General features: G+C 30.2%; 3 protein-coding genes across 3 annotated transcripts; 1 reads left to right on the top strand and 2 right to left on the bottom strand.

Moving 5' to 3' along the window:
* Window positions 1-3,219: 3,219 nt before the first annotated feature.
* On the bottom strand, window positions 3,220-10,888 carry LOC119615488. The gene is made up of 12 exons (XM_037971489.1): window positions 10,653-10,888; window positions 9,298-9,452; window positions 8,502-9,236; window positions 8,047-8,388; window positions 7,902-7,991; window positions 7,095-7,841; window positions 6,538-7,025; window positions 5,713-6,326; window positions 5,253-5,650; window positions 5,024-5,190; window positions 3,527-4,308; window positions 3,220-3,470 (listed from the first exon to the last, which is right to left on the bottom strand). The coding sequence occupies exons 1-12, from the start codon at window positions 10,813-10,815 to the stop codon at window positions 3,229-3,231; spliced, it is 4,923 nt and encodes a 1,640-aa protein (XP_037827417.1). The 5' UTR covers window positions 10,816-10,888; the 3' UTR covers window positions 3,220-3,228.
* Window positions 4,459-10,616, top strand: LOC119615489 (RWD domain-containing protein 2A-like). Its single transcript, XM_037971490.1, has 2 exons — window positions 4,459-4,585; window positions 9,503-10,616. Exon 2 carries the CDS (start codon window positions 9,507-9,509, stop codon window positions 10,407-10,409), a length of 903 nt encoding a protein of 300 aa, XP_037827418.1. The 5' UTR covers window positions 4,459-4,585; window positions 9,503-9,506; the 3' UTR covers window positions 10,410-10,616.
* Window positions 10,889-12,555: 1,667 nt separating the features above from the next.
* Window positions 12,556-14,130, bottom strand: LOC119615487 (neuropeptide FF receptor 2). The gene is made up of 5 exons (XM_037971488.1): window positions 14,032-14,130; window positions 13,455-13,940; window positions 13,243-13,386; window positions 12,833-13,183; window positions 12,556-12,771 (listed from the first exon to the last, which is right to left on the bottom strand). The coding sequence occupies exons 1-5, from the start codon at window positions 14,047-14,049 to the stop codon at window positions 12,556-12,558; spliced, it is 1,215 nt and encodes a 404-aa protein (XP_037827416.1). The 5' UTR covers window positions 14,050-14,130.
* Window positions 14,131-15,226: the final 1,096 nt, after the last annotated feature.

Here is a 15,226-nt window from a genome sequence, read left to right as displayed (position 1 = left end):
ATAAATCTTTATAAATTTTTTGAAGAATTTGCTTAATATGTAAATCTTAACATATTTTAAGGTACCTGTTTGATTGCATGTGTTATGTGGGCCATTAGGCTGGCAGCAGATTAACAAGTTTGTACTTGTTAATTAAAAGTGTAGTCGTTCTTTGTTATTTATGTAGAATAAAACAGTTTTCTCTAATTTTCATAAAAAGTATACGAAATACTAAATTTGACATTTTATTGTTGCAGTTTTTTGTTTTTGCTTTTTTTAGCAAATCTTAATACAACACCCCGTAATAATAATTACCAGTGCCTTTATATAACTCTGTTTTAATAGCTTTTGACAGTTTTAATTCTGTTTTCTTATTGTCATTAAATAACTCACTTTTTCCTTATAATTGGTATTCATTTAGTGAGTGGTGAGTTTATATTAGCAATTTATAATATTAAATTTAAATAAAGTTTAAATATCATTAATAAAGTGCTTTATAAATGCTTTTCAAAAATAACTCTATTTATAACGGAATTTTTAAGTTGAAATACTTCATGTATTAAAACAGCCCTCTTATAGTTAGTAACATTCTCATTAAATAACTCTGTCTTAATCGCTTTTGACAGTTTTTTCCCATCCTTCTTATTCTTATAAGCAAATGTAACATCTCTAACACTTCAATTGTCAAATAGTTCGCGCGGTTTTCTTTACAATCGGTATTAATTTCGTGAGTGTAAAGTTTTTATTGAAAAATTAAACATTACAGAGTGTTAAACAATTGTAAAAGTGTTTAATTGTAAACTTTGATTGTCATTTATATAGGGCGTTATGAAGGTTTTTCAAAAATTACTTTATCTATAATTGAAATTTGTTAAGTTAAAAAAGCGTCATCCTGTGCCACTCAACAGGCAGTCAGTTGTGTAGTTTATAGTAATAGCAGTGGTTGGATGAGTGTATGTAACGGAATTTCTTTTGTTTATTGTTAAAATTAAAGTAATCTTTATAAGTTCTTTGAAGGATTTGCTTTAATATGTAAACCATAACATATTTTAAAGTACCTGTTGGTATGCATGTATAATGCAGCACATTAGGGTGGTGTCATTTGAAGAGAGCAAAAACATGGTATGGGTTTTACTAAGTATTTCGAGAGTTTAGCTTGTTTAAAGGAAACTTGTATTATCAATTGTTGTTTAGCAGTGTATTTAAATAAAAGTATACCTATTTTGAATATTATTATTTTTCTTCTCAAACAACCAATATGATTTTAAATATTTTTACACCTTAAAATAGAGTCTTTCTTTTCTTTATTGTTAAAATTAAAGTAGTCTTTATAAGTTCTTTGAAGAATTTGCTTTAATATGTAAACCATAACATATTTTTAAGTACCTGTTGGTATGCATGTATAATGCAGCACATTAGGGTGGTGTCATTTGAAGAGAGCAAAAAAATGGTATGGGTTTTACTAAGTATTTCGAGAGTTTAGCTTGTTTAAAGGAAATTATTGTTTAGTAGTGTATTTTAATAAAAGTATACCTATTTTGAATATTATTATTTTTCTTCTCAAACAACAATATTTATTCATTAATTTTAACTTTGATAATCATGTTTATTTTTCAAAAAAATTTATTTTGCGTTCAATATATAAAAAAAAAATATTGTTATATGTATGTAAATGAAAATTGTGTGTTTAAATATTTTCACACCTTAAAATAAAGTCAACTTTTATTTAAGTTAAAAACTTTCATAACTTTATTTTTTGGTGCCAACCTAATGTGCTCCAGTACTTGTTGCAGTTATTGCAATTTATTTTAAGTTATTAACATCTCTGTTTTATTTATATGCATTATTCCTTTTCCCGTCTTTTTCTTATCAGCAACAAACGTCTCTGTTCCTTTAAACAGCTCTGTGTTTCGACATGCCTGCTTTATTCGATTTTGCATTCTTCCTTTTCCGTCATTATCTTATAAAACGTAACAACTCTGTCGCTTTAATGACAGTTTCTTCTCTTTCCGTTCAAATTGAATAACAACTCTGTTTAAACAATTCAAATTTTAACTAGTGAATTTCCTATTAGACAATTTCCGTTTCTGTTTAAGTTAAGTATAGTTTAGCAAAGTCTACAATCATTCAGTATATTTCTTTTAGGGTTATATAGTCAAAACAAAAAGTCAATTCAATTTATGAAAACTCGACTCGATATCGCCACAACTATATTCGTTATTCGCTCGATTATTCGATCATCAAAACGTGTAAATTTTTAAAAAAGTGTTAATTTAAATTTCAACATATCGTCGCTAATATGCTACAAATGTGTAAAGTTTTAAAAAATTTTAATTCCCAAAAAAAAAAAAAAAAAAAAAACACAAAATGTGTTTTAATATGGCCTGTTTAAAATTGGATATATTCCAAATATATAAAGAAATAGTGAAATTATGCAAAAAAAAAAAAAAAATGGGAAAATAAAAAAAAAAAAAAATTAAAATTTCTGTAAATAAATGTTTTAATGTAAAATCTGTTAAATTTCTCAGCTTAAATTATAAAAAAGTAAAAAGTGCAGTTTTTATAAAAGTGTCTAAAATCCCAATTAAATTAAAACACTAAATGTGTTTTTATATGGCCTGTTTAAAAAATTGGAATTATTCCTAAATTTGATAAAAAAAATCAAAGAAAATTGGGTATAAAAATTAAAAGTTAAGTGATAATTTTAGTTAGAAAAAAGTTACAAAAAATGATAATCAATCGATCGCTATATAATTTCAAGACATTAAGGTAAGATTTTTTATTATTTTTCTTTGTAGATTTTTTAAATATGAGATATTTAAAAATTTTATACAGTATTTTGGTGAGAAATGAAATACTTAGTCTAAGTCATATATACTAGTCTATATTATATAGACTGAACTATAATCAAGAACCTAGCTATAGTCTAGAATATTCAATAGTCACTGTTCTATAGTCAAGACTATATATTGATCTGTAGTCAAGACTATAGACTGTTCTATAGTCAAGACTTTAGACTGTTCTATAGTCAAGACTATGGACTGTGCTATAGTCAAGGCTATACACTGTTCTATAGTCAAGACTATAGATTGTCCTATAGTCAAGACTATATACTGATCTATAGTCAAGACTGTATTGATCTTTGGTCAAGACTGTATTGATCTTTAGTCAACACTTTAGACTGATCTATAGTCAAGACTGTAAACTGATCTATAGTCAAGACTGTAGACTGATTTTCGCTATAAATTTTCAGATTTCAATATAAATCTTTCTTTTGATATAAATAAATAAAAAAAACTTACCACTAGTTTCTTCAAATTGTCCCTTTTCCAGATTCCACTCATAAATAGTTGCATTTTCATCTTTTGCATTAAAGACAATCAAAATATCCACAATTTTCGAATCAAACTCAAGACTTAAAGTAAAAACTTCCTCTGATTGAATCTCTATAGTCTGTATGACATCAAAATGATCCAATTTATAAACATGATCTAACAAAATTAAATAAATTATGATGAAAATAAAAAGTAGTAATTAAATAACTTACTTTTTGTAATATTTTTTAAATACTCCTTTACTTTAATGAAATCCTCAATATTTTCTCGATTTTCCATATAATTTCTACTTATTTGTCTCTGCTCATTGATATCCCGTTTCAGCCATTGATTTTGTGTTAGAAAACCTTCAGGACCTTCATATTTTTCCACCTTTAAAGGATGATTAAACACTAAATGGCTTTTAATCTCACTAGTTGTTGAGGCCGGCACAAGATTTTCTATAAATTCTGTTATATACTGACGATTTATAAAGTCAGCATATAAATTTTCTATATTATTAGTGAGAAAACGTTTTTCGGCTGCCAAATGGCTAACAATTTTCATATGGCCTGGTATATGTTGTTCAATATTTTGCAGTAGTAGATAGTTTTCATTAAAAGTAATATTATTTAATTTTCCTAAAACCATTAAATTGTTGTAAACATTTAGGGAATCTATAGTGGTTACTCCTCTGATAGTGTAATTTTCGTATAGATATACAGCTTCTTTAATCCAATTTGCTATGGGAACTTTATTAACATAACTGGAAGGATCAGCATAAAGATTTTCTATATAAGCATTTTTAAAGGTTTTGGTGGCTTTTAATTGATAAGCTTGCACAGGTTTTACTGTATGCACTATGTCATCTACTAGATTCAAGTGATTGATTAATACACCATTCAGATTTCCTTGTACTATAGCTTCTAGTAGGGACCAATTGCCGGAGATTATGTGAGGTCCTGAAGTTTTTAAAGTGTTTTGCACAAATTCATTAAAATTTAAATGTTGTTTGCTGTTTTTTTGGAAATTAAAGTAATAAAAAATATTTAAATTATTTATTTAATACATTTTTAATATGGCAATGCTGTTTTGTTAAGAAAAAAAAACATGTCTGGTAAACCTATAAAAGTTAAAAACTGATGTGGCATCTCTTTTTTTCTCAGTTTTCTTTTGTTACTCATTTTGTAAATATTGTGTAGCTTGTTGTGGTCTGATTTTAACTGTTTTTCCTAAGGAAATTGCAAGATTTCTTTTTATTTTGCATATATTTGTAGAATATTAATTACAAGGTATATTTCTACTTTTAAAAAGTTAAAGAATTATGTTAATTTAAAAGATAAATTGAATAATTTAACGTGTTAAACTTTTGGTTTTGTTAACATTGATCAGCTGTTTATCATGGCGAGCCAGTGACTCCAAAACAGTAATTGTTAAAAGTAAATTTAATAAAAATTCACAAATTTTGAGATTTATCATAACTGAAAGACCATAGTACCTCTCTCACTAGACTATAGATAGGGCTATAGAAAAGTATATATATAATATACTAGACTGTAGACTATACTATTGACTAGAGTATAGACTCGATTATTTGCTAGACTGTAGACAATACAATGGAATAGACATCAGACTACTCTATAGGTATTGTATTGACTATATGTGCTTTTGTAGGAACGAAAGTTTAAAAACTAGTTTCAACATTTATGATTTGCAAATAATATTCTCACCTTTCTCCCTCTATTAGTGGACCGAATACCTGAAGCTCATTAACATTTAACACGCCCTCACATTCAGCTCCCTCGGAAAACACCATGTCGACAGAAACTTCTTGTGGCTTAGATTTACTAAAGTAGTTTTCTTTTAAATAATCCAAATTCATATTATTAATGGGACCCTTTAAAGAAAAATATACTACCTTAACAACTGGAAAAGGAAAATTTTGTTCATAGGACTTACCTCAAATTCCAATAGACCGTCAAAATAAGCATCAACTATTTCAATATGATGAGGTAAAACTACATTCTCATTGGCCAGCCAAACGGAATCCAAAGTCTTTCTTATATAATGACTATTTAAAGTTTTATACAGAGGAGCAGTTTGAGCAAAATAAGCCTGCTGTACATATAAAGAATCACCATGAGGATTATACAAAAAGTCTTGTAATTCGCAGATATTTATATCGTTAACAGAAGTTAAATTGTTAATATTGCCTTCAACTATGAAATTATCATCAACTGTTAGGGATTGCAGAATAATGGGGGAATCTTTCGCTTGTTTATAGAGTACATCCTGGGGCACCAAATAGTTGTTAAGGGTTTGGGTGGTTAAAGAACCCGTTATTTCGATAGGATTTTCTTGGGAAATATAAGTTGAATAGTGACTTTGTACGTATTAGTATTGAAAATGAAATACTTACCAAAATTTACATTTTCTATATATTCATCACGATTTATCCAATAAGTTTTGGCATAGAAATCATCCATTGTAAAACCATTTAATTTACCCAATAATTGTACTCCCTCTTCAGCATTTATCTCGGCTATAGATTGGACTGCTGTAAACACTTGCTTTTCCCCAGTTTTTTGCAACCAGCATTTACCAAATTCCTGAGCTGTAATATCATTTAATTTACCTTGGAACGTCATATTTGTAACATTCATGGCATAATTAAATTTGAAATTTCCAACATATTTTATATTGCCCTCTAATTGTAACAGTTGATTTTCAATTCCTTCAACTTTTTTATTATTAATAGTGGTATTTAGTATAAGATTTTGTACATAAATGGAACCGTGGAATTTGCGATTTCTTTGGAATAAATCTTCTTGCGGAGCATTGCGAGATTTTTGTTGATATATGTCCTGTAAGTGTTGATTAAATATTTTGCCATCGGTATTTAAATGTTCCACGGTTAGATGTTTGGTTTTGAGATTGTCGATGATTAGGTTCGCCTGTATAGTTTGATTGCCAGTTAGGGTTAAGTAATCGGTGTAGTTATTAGAGTTTAAAAGTACCGTAGGACTTTTAATGCTGTTAATGTAAAGTTTTAATTATTTATTTAGACAGACAGACAGACAGATAGATAGATAGATAGATAGATAGATAGATAGATAGATAGATAGATAGATAGATAGATAGATAGATAGATAGATATATAGATATATAGATAGATAGATAGATAGATAGATAGATAGATAGATAGATAGATAGAAAGATAGATAGAATTGCCAAATCTGCTTACTTTTTCGCTGAAATTTTACCAATTTTCATGGGTACCGTTATAGTTTGATTGTTATTCTTTAGAAATGCATTTCTTTCCAATTTCTCCATATCGACACCATTGAGATTTTTTACCTCACTAAAACCTCTACTTATTTCCAAAGAGTCCTTAAACAATTTTGTACCCTCTATTATTTGTATATCATCTTGATTGAGTTTAACCAAACGCTGCAAATCATGTTGATTAACAAAACTAACTAAAGAGTTATTAGCCCTCAAAGGTTGCAGAAACCTAAGATTAACATCTTTTAAACTTTTATCCATACGTATACCCATATCCAGGACCTGTTTAGCGGATAGTTTTTCTTTTAAATCTATAAGATCCAAAGTGTTTAATTGGTGATTAATATTAACATCACCATTAATCATAAAGTTGCCCTGTAATATCAACTCATCATGTATGAATTTGTTGGGGGATATGGCCTCTAGTTGGCGGCCCATCATTTTGCCCTGTTTAAGTACAAAAATATATTAAGAGATTAAAAATTTATTTATTTTTCTAACTACTTTTTTACTTACCGCTATTGTTATGGGCTCTAGAACCTTGATATTGGTTACATTTTTCATGCCTTCTATCACTTGCGTTTTATTGGATTTTTTCAATAAAACATCAAAATGTCCTTGAAAAACATGCAAATTATTTAATCTTTGTGATATTTCCACACGATTTGCAGTTATTGGTGCGGCAAATTGTATATCTTGATTTATAACATATCTGCCCGTATTAATAGGTATAAGCGCTCCCAGATTTTGTTCATTTATTTTATCATTATTCACTAGCAAAGTATCGGTTTTTAAATTTCTAATTTGTACTGGCGCTTTAAGGAATTGTATTTCCTGTTTACGTTTCAAAGTATTATTCAGTAAGTCTGACCATTGATATTCATTAAGTTTTCCGGTAATCTGTAGATTTCTTATGGTCATGAATTCATCTTCATCTCTATAATCTAAACTTTCTGCAGGATTAACTCTTTCTGGTTGGGGTTGGCTGTATTTGTCGCTAACTATGACTTTAGAAGCTTTGATTGTATCAAATTCTGGTTTTTCGGTATTTATTTTATTAACTCTTTTAGCCTTAAGCAATTTATTAACATTTAAATTGTTAACATTTAAGGTGTCATAAATGTATTCCAAATTTTCATTCGAGGTTTCACGTTTTAAACGTTGCTTTTGTTTAAGCATTATTTCTAAAGCATCTAAAGCTTGATTAACATAATTTAAGGCCGTCCAATAATTGTCAGACATTTTTAATTTGGGATAAACCAACTACAAAGAAGAGAAAGTAAAATTCTTGTATTCTTGTTACTAATTTAAGACCATTATTACCGATTCTGTAATAACAGTTTGTATATTGGCTTCGGCTATATCCTGCATTTTTGGCTTATATTTTAATTGTTCCAAGTTTTTTAGTTTTTCCTGTAAATATGATTTATAATTATTAACATTCCTAGAGCTAAATTGTATTCCTTACCTCCACTCGTTTGCTTAGTTCCTTCGTATTTACAGTTTGCAAACGTTGAGTTTCTGCTTTGGCCCAATCGATTATCTGTTGTCTTAAGGCATTGGCATCCTCTTCTTGTTTGAATATGGGCAAAAATATGTTGGTTTCATTGTCGGCCATTAGTTCATTGGCGATTATTAAATAACTTTTCTCATTCTCTTGATAAATACGCATATTTGCTACGCCCTTGCCTAAGGCTCCCTCAGTAAATTGTACTTTTGATTCTTCAAATTTCCAATCGTTTAAATTGTAAATTTTAATATCTTGATCTGTACAGGCCACCAATAAGATAAACTTTTCTGCCTCTATATTCTACAAAAAATATTACATATTTTTAGCAAATAGTCTATTCTATCCAATACTCAAGTTTATAGTCTAGTCTAGTCTATAGTCTAATCTATAGTCTAGTTTATAATTTTACTAACCTGCACTGGTAAAAATTTCTTTACTGCATACAAGGACAACTTCTGATAGGGAATAAATTGTCCCTTATCGAATAGATAAAACACCGAATCTGCTTCCAAGTTTTTACCCTCTCTTTTAGCCTTTTCTCTCTTCGCCAGCGAAGCCGTACTTATCGAATTGCCGAAAACCAAAAAATGTTGTCTTCTCACCTCATTGTTAGGTACACTACAGTATTGTACATCTACCGCACCATTTGTTCTAATCTTTTGAAATAAAATAAACTTTTTCTTATCGCGAGAATATTTATAAATCTCTGAATTTGTAGAGGTGCGTCCCCTTTGATCGGCATAATTTGCAACGGCCACATAGCTTTCGTAGTCTATGGAAAAAGGAGCCAGTTGTCGGGCATTACTGCAGGGTATACGACCCATTTTATTGAACGTACTACCGGACCATTGGAAGTAGGGACAATGCAGATTAGGGGTATCTTGGGAATTACTATAGGTGTGTAGAAGAAAGAATTCATTGCCACTGGCACGCAGATAGACTGACATGAGGTTGGGAGCGGGAAAATATTGTACAGCCCTTAAACGATTGCCTGCAATCTCGTAAATCGGTGAACCTTCTTTGGCATACTTAACCGGTTCGGTAAGGTTTAAAGCCAAGGCCACATAACCTTTATTATTGAAGTTAATGCAATCCATCGCAATGCCCTTAGGAGCCTCTATATCGGCTATTAATTCATAAGAACCATTCTGAAAAAAGGAAATATCTTGCAAGTTAAGTAAATCAAGAGATTTTTGTTTAAAAATCTACCTTCATTTTAAGAACTTCCAAGTGTCTAGCACCATTTCTTTTCATATGCAAAGCGGTGGCATATTTCTCACCTTCCAAATTGAAAACACATATATCAATGGGAAATAGCACTGGTATTGATTCGATCTTTTCAAAACCATTTAAAGAAAATGAAGCTGCAAATAGTTGATTAATTTCTTAACTGGGGTTTTCATATGTATTTTAGCAATATGGTTGATCAATTGGAGTTATATAAAGACTGCATTACCAAACAGCTGGAAGAGGTGGATATGTTATCCTCTATTTATTGCTCACCCGGAGAAATGCACATCTTTGATCCCGGTGTTATTAGTGATTTCAATGAATTTTTACAACAGCCTAGTGATGAAAACTTAAGCAATCTGTTAAAGTCCCAATTGGACTATAGTATCAAACTGGATTTACATACTCCTAAAGGAAAAACTAACTTAGAAGTGCGCATTGAACTGCCACATTTATATCCCATATTAGAAAATGCCCTTGTTATAGTGCATACCACGTTGTTGAGTAAAAACAAGGAATCGTATTTCAAAAATGAAATTGAAAATTTCATTAATACTATGGATAAGTCCGAAACATATATATTCCAGGTATTAAGCTGGATCCAAGAAGAAATACAAGTATTAATGGAACGTGACGCCAGTGAATTTGAAACTAATGATGTAAATGTGGAAATTAATGCTGAAGAAGAATTGGTGGATTTTGAAAGATTGTGGATCTATTCGCATCACATTAAGTCCAAAACAAAACGACAGGAGATAGTTAAACAATCGCGTAATTTGGATTTGACTAGTTTTATGCGGCCAGGAAAACCGGGCATTATATGTGTGGAAGGTTTAAAGGAGTGTACTCAGGAATTTTGGCGCATTATTAAGAGCATGAATTGGCAGAAGATATTCATATGTACCATCGAGTCTAAGCGAAAACCCAGAGTAAAAATGGATGAATTAAGAAGATTTACCGGTTTCAAAGAGCAATTGTTTTGTGATGATATGGAAAATGAAGAAGGTGTTATGAATATGGGTTTATTTTTAAAATACTTGGAATTACACAAATCGGGTTATATGAAAAAGGAGCTGTTTGGTTTGAAATAACACATAAGAAGATCTAAATACATACTATGGAATAATTTTGATATTACTAATGTACTCTCAAATAATACAGTTTAAAGTTCTTGTACAAATTATTATTTAATTGTTTATTGAATTCATAAAGAACCAACGATTGTTTATATCTATTTAAAAAAAATCTAAATATTTTGTTATATTTTTTATAAAAATAAACTTGTTTTCTTAATACTACTTAAATATTTCTTTAATTTATCGTTTCTCACTTACCTTTATCAAAATATGAGGTTGATTCTCTTTTATGGATTTGTGTATTAAAAGGTTCTGCTTGTAAATTATAATTGTAATGAAAATTTACATTAAATGTTTTTAAAGATTTTATATTTATTAAAATTATTATCACACATAAAAATCCACGGTATTGGTAATACATTTTATGTTTTAGCAATTGACAATTCTCCACACTTTTATACTTTTCTATACAACTTGAGTTTGTGTCCCTTTCATTACTGATTTGTTAAATCAAATTTTGTTCATTTCATTAGTTAGTTAAACAAAATTATAACTGTTCATTCATAATTTTTTTTATAGTAAAATTCCAATACATCTTTTGCATTCATACATATTGACTTATATATTCCAATAATGTATTAAGGGGATTCGGCACTTTTTTATAAACAACTATTAAATAAGAGATCGATATTTTTAAGAGAACTCTGTCATAAAGCAGACTGTGAGAACAGCACTAGAACAGAACTAGAACAGAACTAGAACAGAACTAGAACAGAACTAGAACAGAACTAGAACAGAACTAGAACAGAACTAGAACAGAACTAGAACAGAACTAGAACAGAACTAGAACAGAACTAGAACAGAACTAGAACAGAACTAGAACAGAACTAGAACAGAACTAGAACAGAACTAGAACAGAACTAGAACAGAACTAGAACAGAACTAGAACAGAACTAGAACAGAACTAGAACAGAACTAGAACAGAACTAGAACAGAACTAGAACAGAACAAGAACAGAACTAGAACAGAACTAGAACAGAACTAGAACAGAACTAGAACAGAACTAGAACAGAACTAGAACATAACTAGAACAGAACTAGAACAGAACTAGAACAGAACTAGAACAGAACTAGAACAGAACTAGAACATAACTAGAACAGAACTAGAACAGAACTAGAACATAACAGAACAGAACTAGAACAGAACTAGAACAGAACTAGAACAGAACTAGAACAGAACTAGAACAGAACTAGAACAGAACTAGAACAGAACTAGAACAGAACTAGAACAGAACTAGAACAGAACTAGAACAGAACTAGAACAGAACTAGAACAGAACTAGAACAGAACTAGAACAGAACTAGAACAGAACTAGAACAGAACTAGAACAGAACTAGAACAGAACTAGAACAGAACTAGAACAGAACTAGAACAGAACTAGAACAGAACTAGAACAGAACTAGAACAGAACTAGAACAGAACTAGAACAGAACTAGAACAGAACTAGAACAGAACTAGAACAGAACTAGAACAGAACTAGAACAGAACTAGAACAGAACTAGAACAGAACTAGAACAGAACTAGAACAGAACTAGAACAGAACTAGAACAGAACTAGAACAGAACTAGAACAGAACTAGAACAGAACTAGAACAGAACTAGAACAGAACTAGAACAGAACTAGAACATAACTAGAACAGAACTAGAACAGAACTAGAACAGAAACTAGAACAGAACTAGAACATAGAACAGAACTAGAACAGAACTAGAACAGAACTAGAACAGAACTAGAACAGAACTAGAACAGAACTAGAACAGAACTAGAACAGAACTAGAACAGAACTAGAACAGAACTAGAACAGAACTAGAACAGAACTAGAACAGAACTAGAACAGAACTAGAACAGAACTAGAACAGAACTAGAACAGAACTAGAACAGAACTAGAACAGAACTAGAACAGAACTAGAACAGAACTAGAACAGAACTAGAACAGAACTAGAACAGAACTAGAACAGAACTTCTACAATCTAGTTCAGTATATGTAGAGACGAGTAATATTTCGTCTTGGCTTGAACTATAAAACCAGCCCCTAAGTTTTATTAAACCTTATTAAATATTTACAAAATCGATTTAAAATGTATATATGTATTGTGAACTTTCATTTAAATAAAACCTTCATCATCTATTGTGCTCCTTGTACAGATCATATTAAACTTTTCATGCACCTCTTCATCTTTGGCATATTTTAAGGAATCGCTGGTTAAATTTTGTTGATTCTTATTTAGAGTAAAAGAATCTTGAGATTTTGAACAAAAACAGCAATTATGAGCCTCCAGCCAATTAAACAAAATTTGTGCACAAAATCTTTGTTTATTTTTCTGCAATAAAAATATTCAAATCAATTTTTTATAAAAGTAGTTGCAACACAAACTTACATACTTTACGTAATTTATCCTCAACCAAAGGTTTTTTCTTGCCACATTTACATAGAGGCGTCTGATCATAAGCTCTACGAAAATTATCATTTTTATAGCCATAGATAACGGGGTTTACGGCCGCATTTAAAAACATGAGATATTGGGAAATATACCATAACAAGCGGAACTGGCTATTGACCATATTATTGGTATTGGCTATGATTTTATCACGTAATATCACCAATATAGTAAAGGGTAGACGTAATGTTACAAAAACGATTAGAATGATGAAGAGAGTTTTGGCCACGGTTTTCTTGTAGGAGACGGTTAAGGGATGCTCACGATTTAAGTTACGTTTTTCATAACGATCCAGCTAGAAAGAGTAAAATTTTAAAGAGACGTTTACTTTAATGGCTTTAGGCTATCCCTTACCTTATAGAAAATGGCAGAGTAGCAAATCAACATAACGCCCAAGGGCAACCAGACCATCACGGTTATTAAAACATACCAATATTTGGGTAAAATATTGGGATTTTCTTTACAATACATTTCCTTAAAGTTTTTCCATTGACGTACCTTTTCAAAATTAATAAAGCTAGATTAATATCAAGTTCTTTAACCGAAAGAAATCATTCTATATTTACCTTATAGGTGCGATAAATGGCTAATGGCAAAGCTATTAATATACCCGCCAGCCATGTTAGAAAAATCACTATTTTAGCCCCTCTCATAGTTAGCCGGGTCTCAGAGGGTAATACTATGGCTGTCAAACGATCATAACTTACTACAGATAAATTTAAAACGGCCGTTATTAGAAAAGCTCCCTCTAGAAAGCCCTCCATTTTACAGCCCACCGAACCCAACATGTAGTTCTGATAGAAATCATTTATCATAAACAAAACGGGACAAATTAAGAGCGTAAGAAAATCGGCCATGGCCATGTTGGCTATAATCAGATTTGTGGGGGTCCTTAAAGAGCGATTTAGTATAATTAAACGTATTATGGCGTAGTTGGCAATTAAACCGAAAATCAAAACCGGTATAAAGGTACAAATTTTGGCAATCATTTCACCGGGCGGTATATGCAGCCATATACGATCCACGGGAAAATCCCATTTGCTAAAATCGAACTGTAAGATGAAAGAGATAAAATTTAGTATAAAGGGCAAATTAATCCTAGGAAAAATGTTTGTAAAGAAACTAACTATCTTTAGCACTTACTTGGGTATCATCCGACATTTTCAATTCTTGTATTTAAATTTTACTGTATTTCAATTTCCACCGCTTAATACCATTTCGATCTTAATTCCTCGACTATAATTTGTGTAATAAATAATCGTATTGCAGTTTTAACTTAATTTCATTATCATTTATTAAAGTGTTTTCCTTTTTCCAGCAAGCGTACTGATAACATTTTGTCACTGGCACCTGTTTATTTGCATAGATATTCATTTAATCAGTCATATCAGAATAGAAACTTTTACTTCAAAATCATATTAAAAGCATTTCCATTAAATTAACATAATGTTTTAGCTCTTGTTTATTATCATAATTTTTTGTCAAACGTATTATATTAGTCATAAGTACGCGTAAAGTAAAAAAACAAATCCTCCTAACTAATATTACACTATAAATCAGTTATACGACATTATACAACAAATGTTAGATTTGAAATGGGGAATTATTTCGAAAACATAACTATTCTCAAAAGTCGAATAGATCAGACCAAACTATACTTTAGAGTTTAGTCGGTTGTCTACACTAAACATACTAAAGTCTGATCTTTAGTATGTTCTATAGACTAAACTATAGATTATTAATATTATCATTTGACTTGCTATTTCAAATTTTTTAACTTTATGTTTGTTGGGTTAGACCGTGTTATTCAACTTAGATAATGTATATTGAAGGTATAATAGCAATTTTTGACGATTTTAGTAAATTGTTTAGGATTAATCTGTCACGTGTTTAGTTTGCCGTTTTAACATGATTGTGAATTGGATCAAAACTAAATCGTTGATTATGACGAACATTTTTCATCATATGATATTAAATCAATTAAAGACTAGATTATAGACTAGACTATAGACTAGACTATAGACTAGACTATAGACTAGACTATAGACTAGACTATAGACTAGACTATAGACTAGATAGACTAGACTATAGACTAGACTATAGACTAGACTATAAGATAGACTATAGACTAGACTTAGACTAGACATAGACTAGACTATAGACTGGCTATAGGACTACTATAGACTAGACTATAGACTAGACTATAGACTCAAGACTATAGACTAGACTATAGACTAGACTATAGACTAGACTATAGACTAGACTATAGACTAGACTATAGACTAGACTATAGACTAGACTATAGACTAGACTATAGACTAGAATATAGACTAGACTA

Source organism: Lucilia sericata, unplaced genomic scaffold, assembly GCF_015586225.1.
Source record: "Lucilia sericata isolate MDLA Ls3-8-SP2 unplaced genomic scaffold, ASM1558622v1 Contig005374F_arrow, whole genome shotgun sequence".
NCBI lineage: Eukaryota > Metazoa > Arthropoda > Insecta > Diptera > Calliphoridae > Lucilia > Lucilia sericata.
This window is presented reverse-complemented; position numbering and strand designations above follow the sequence as displayed.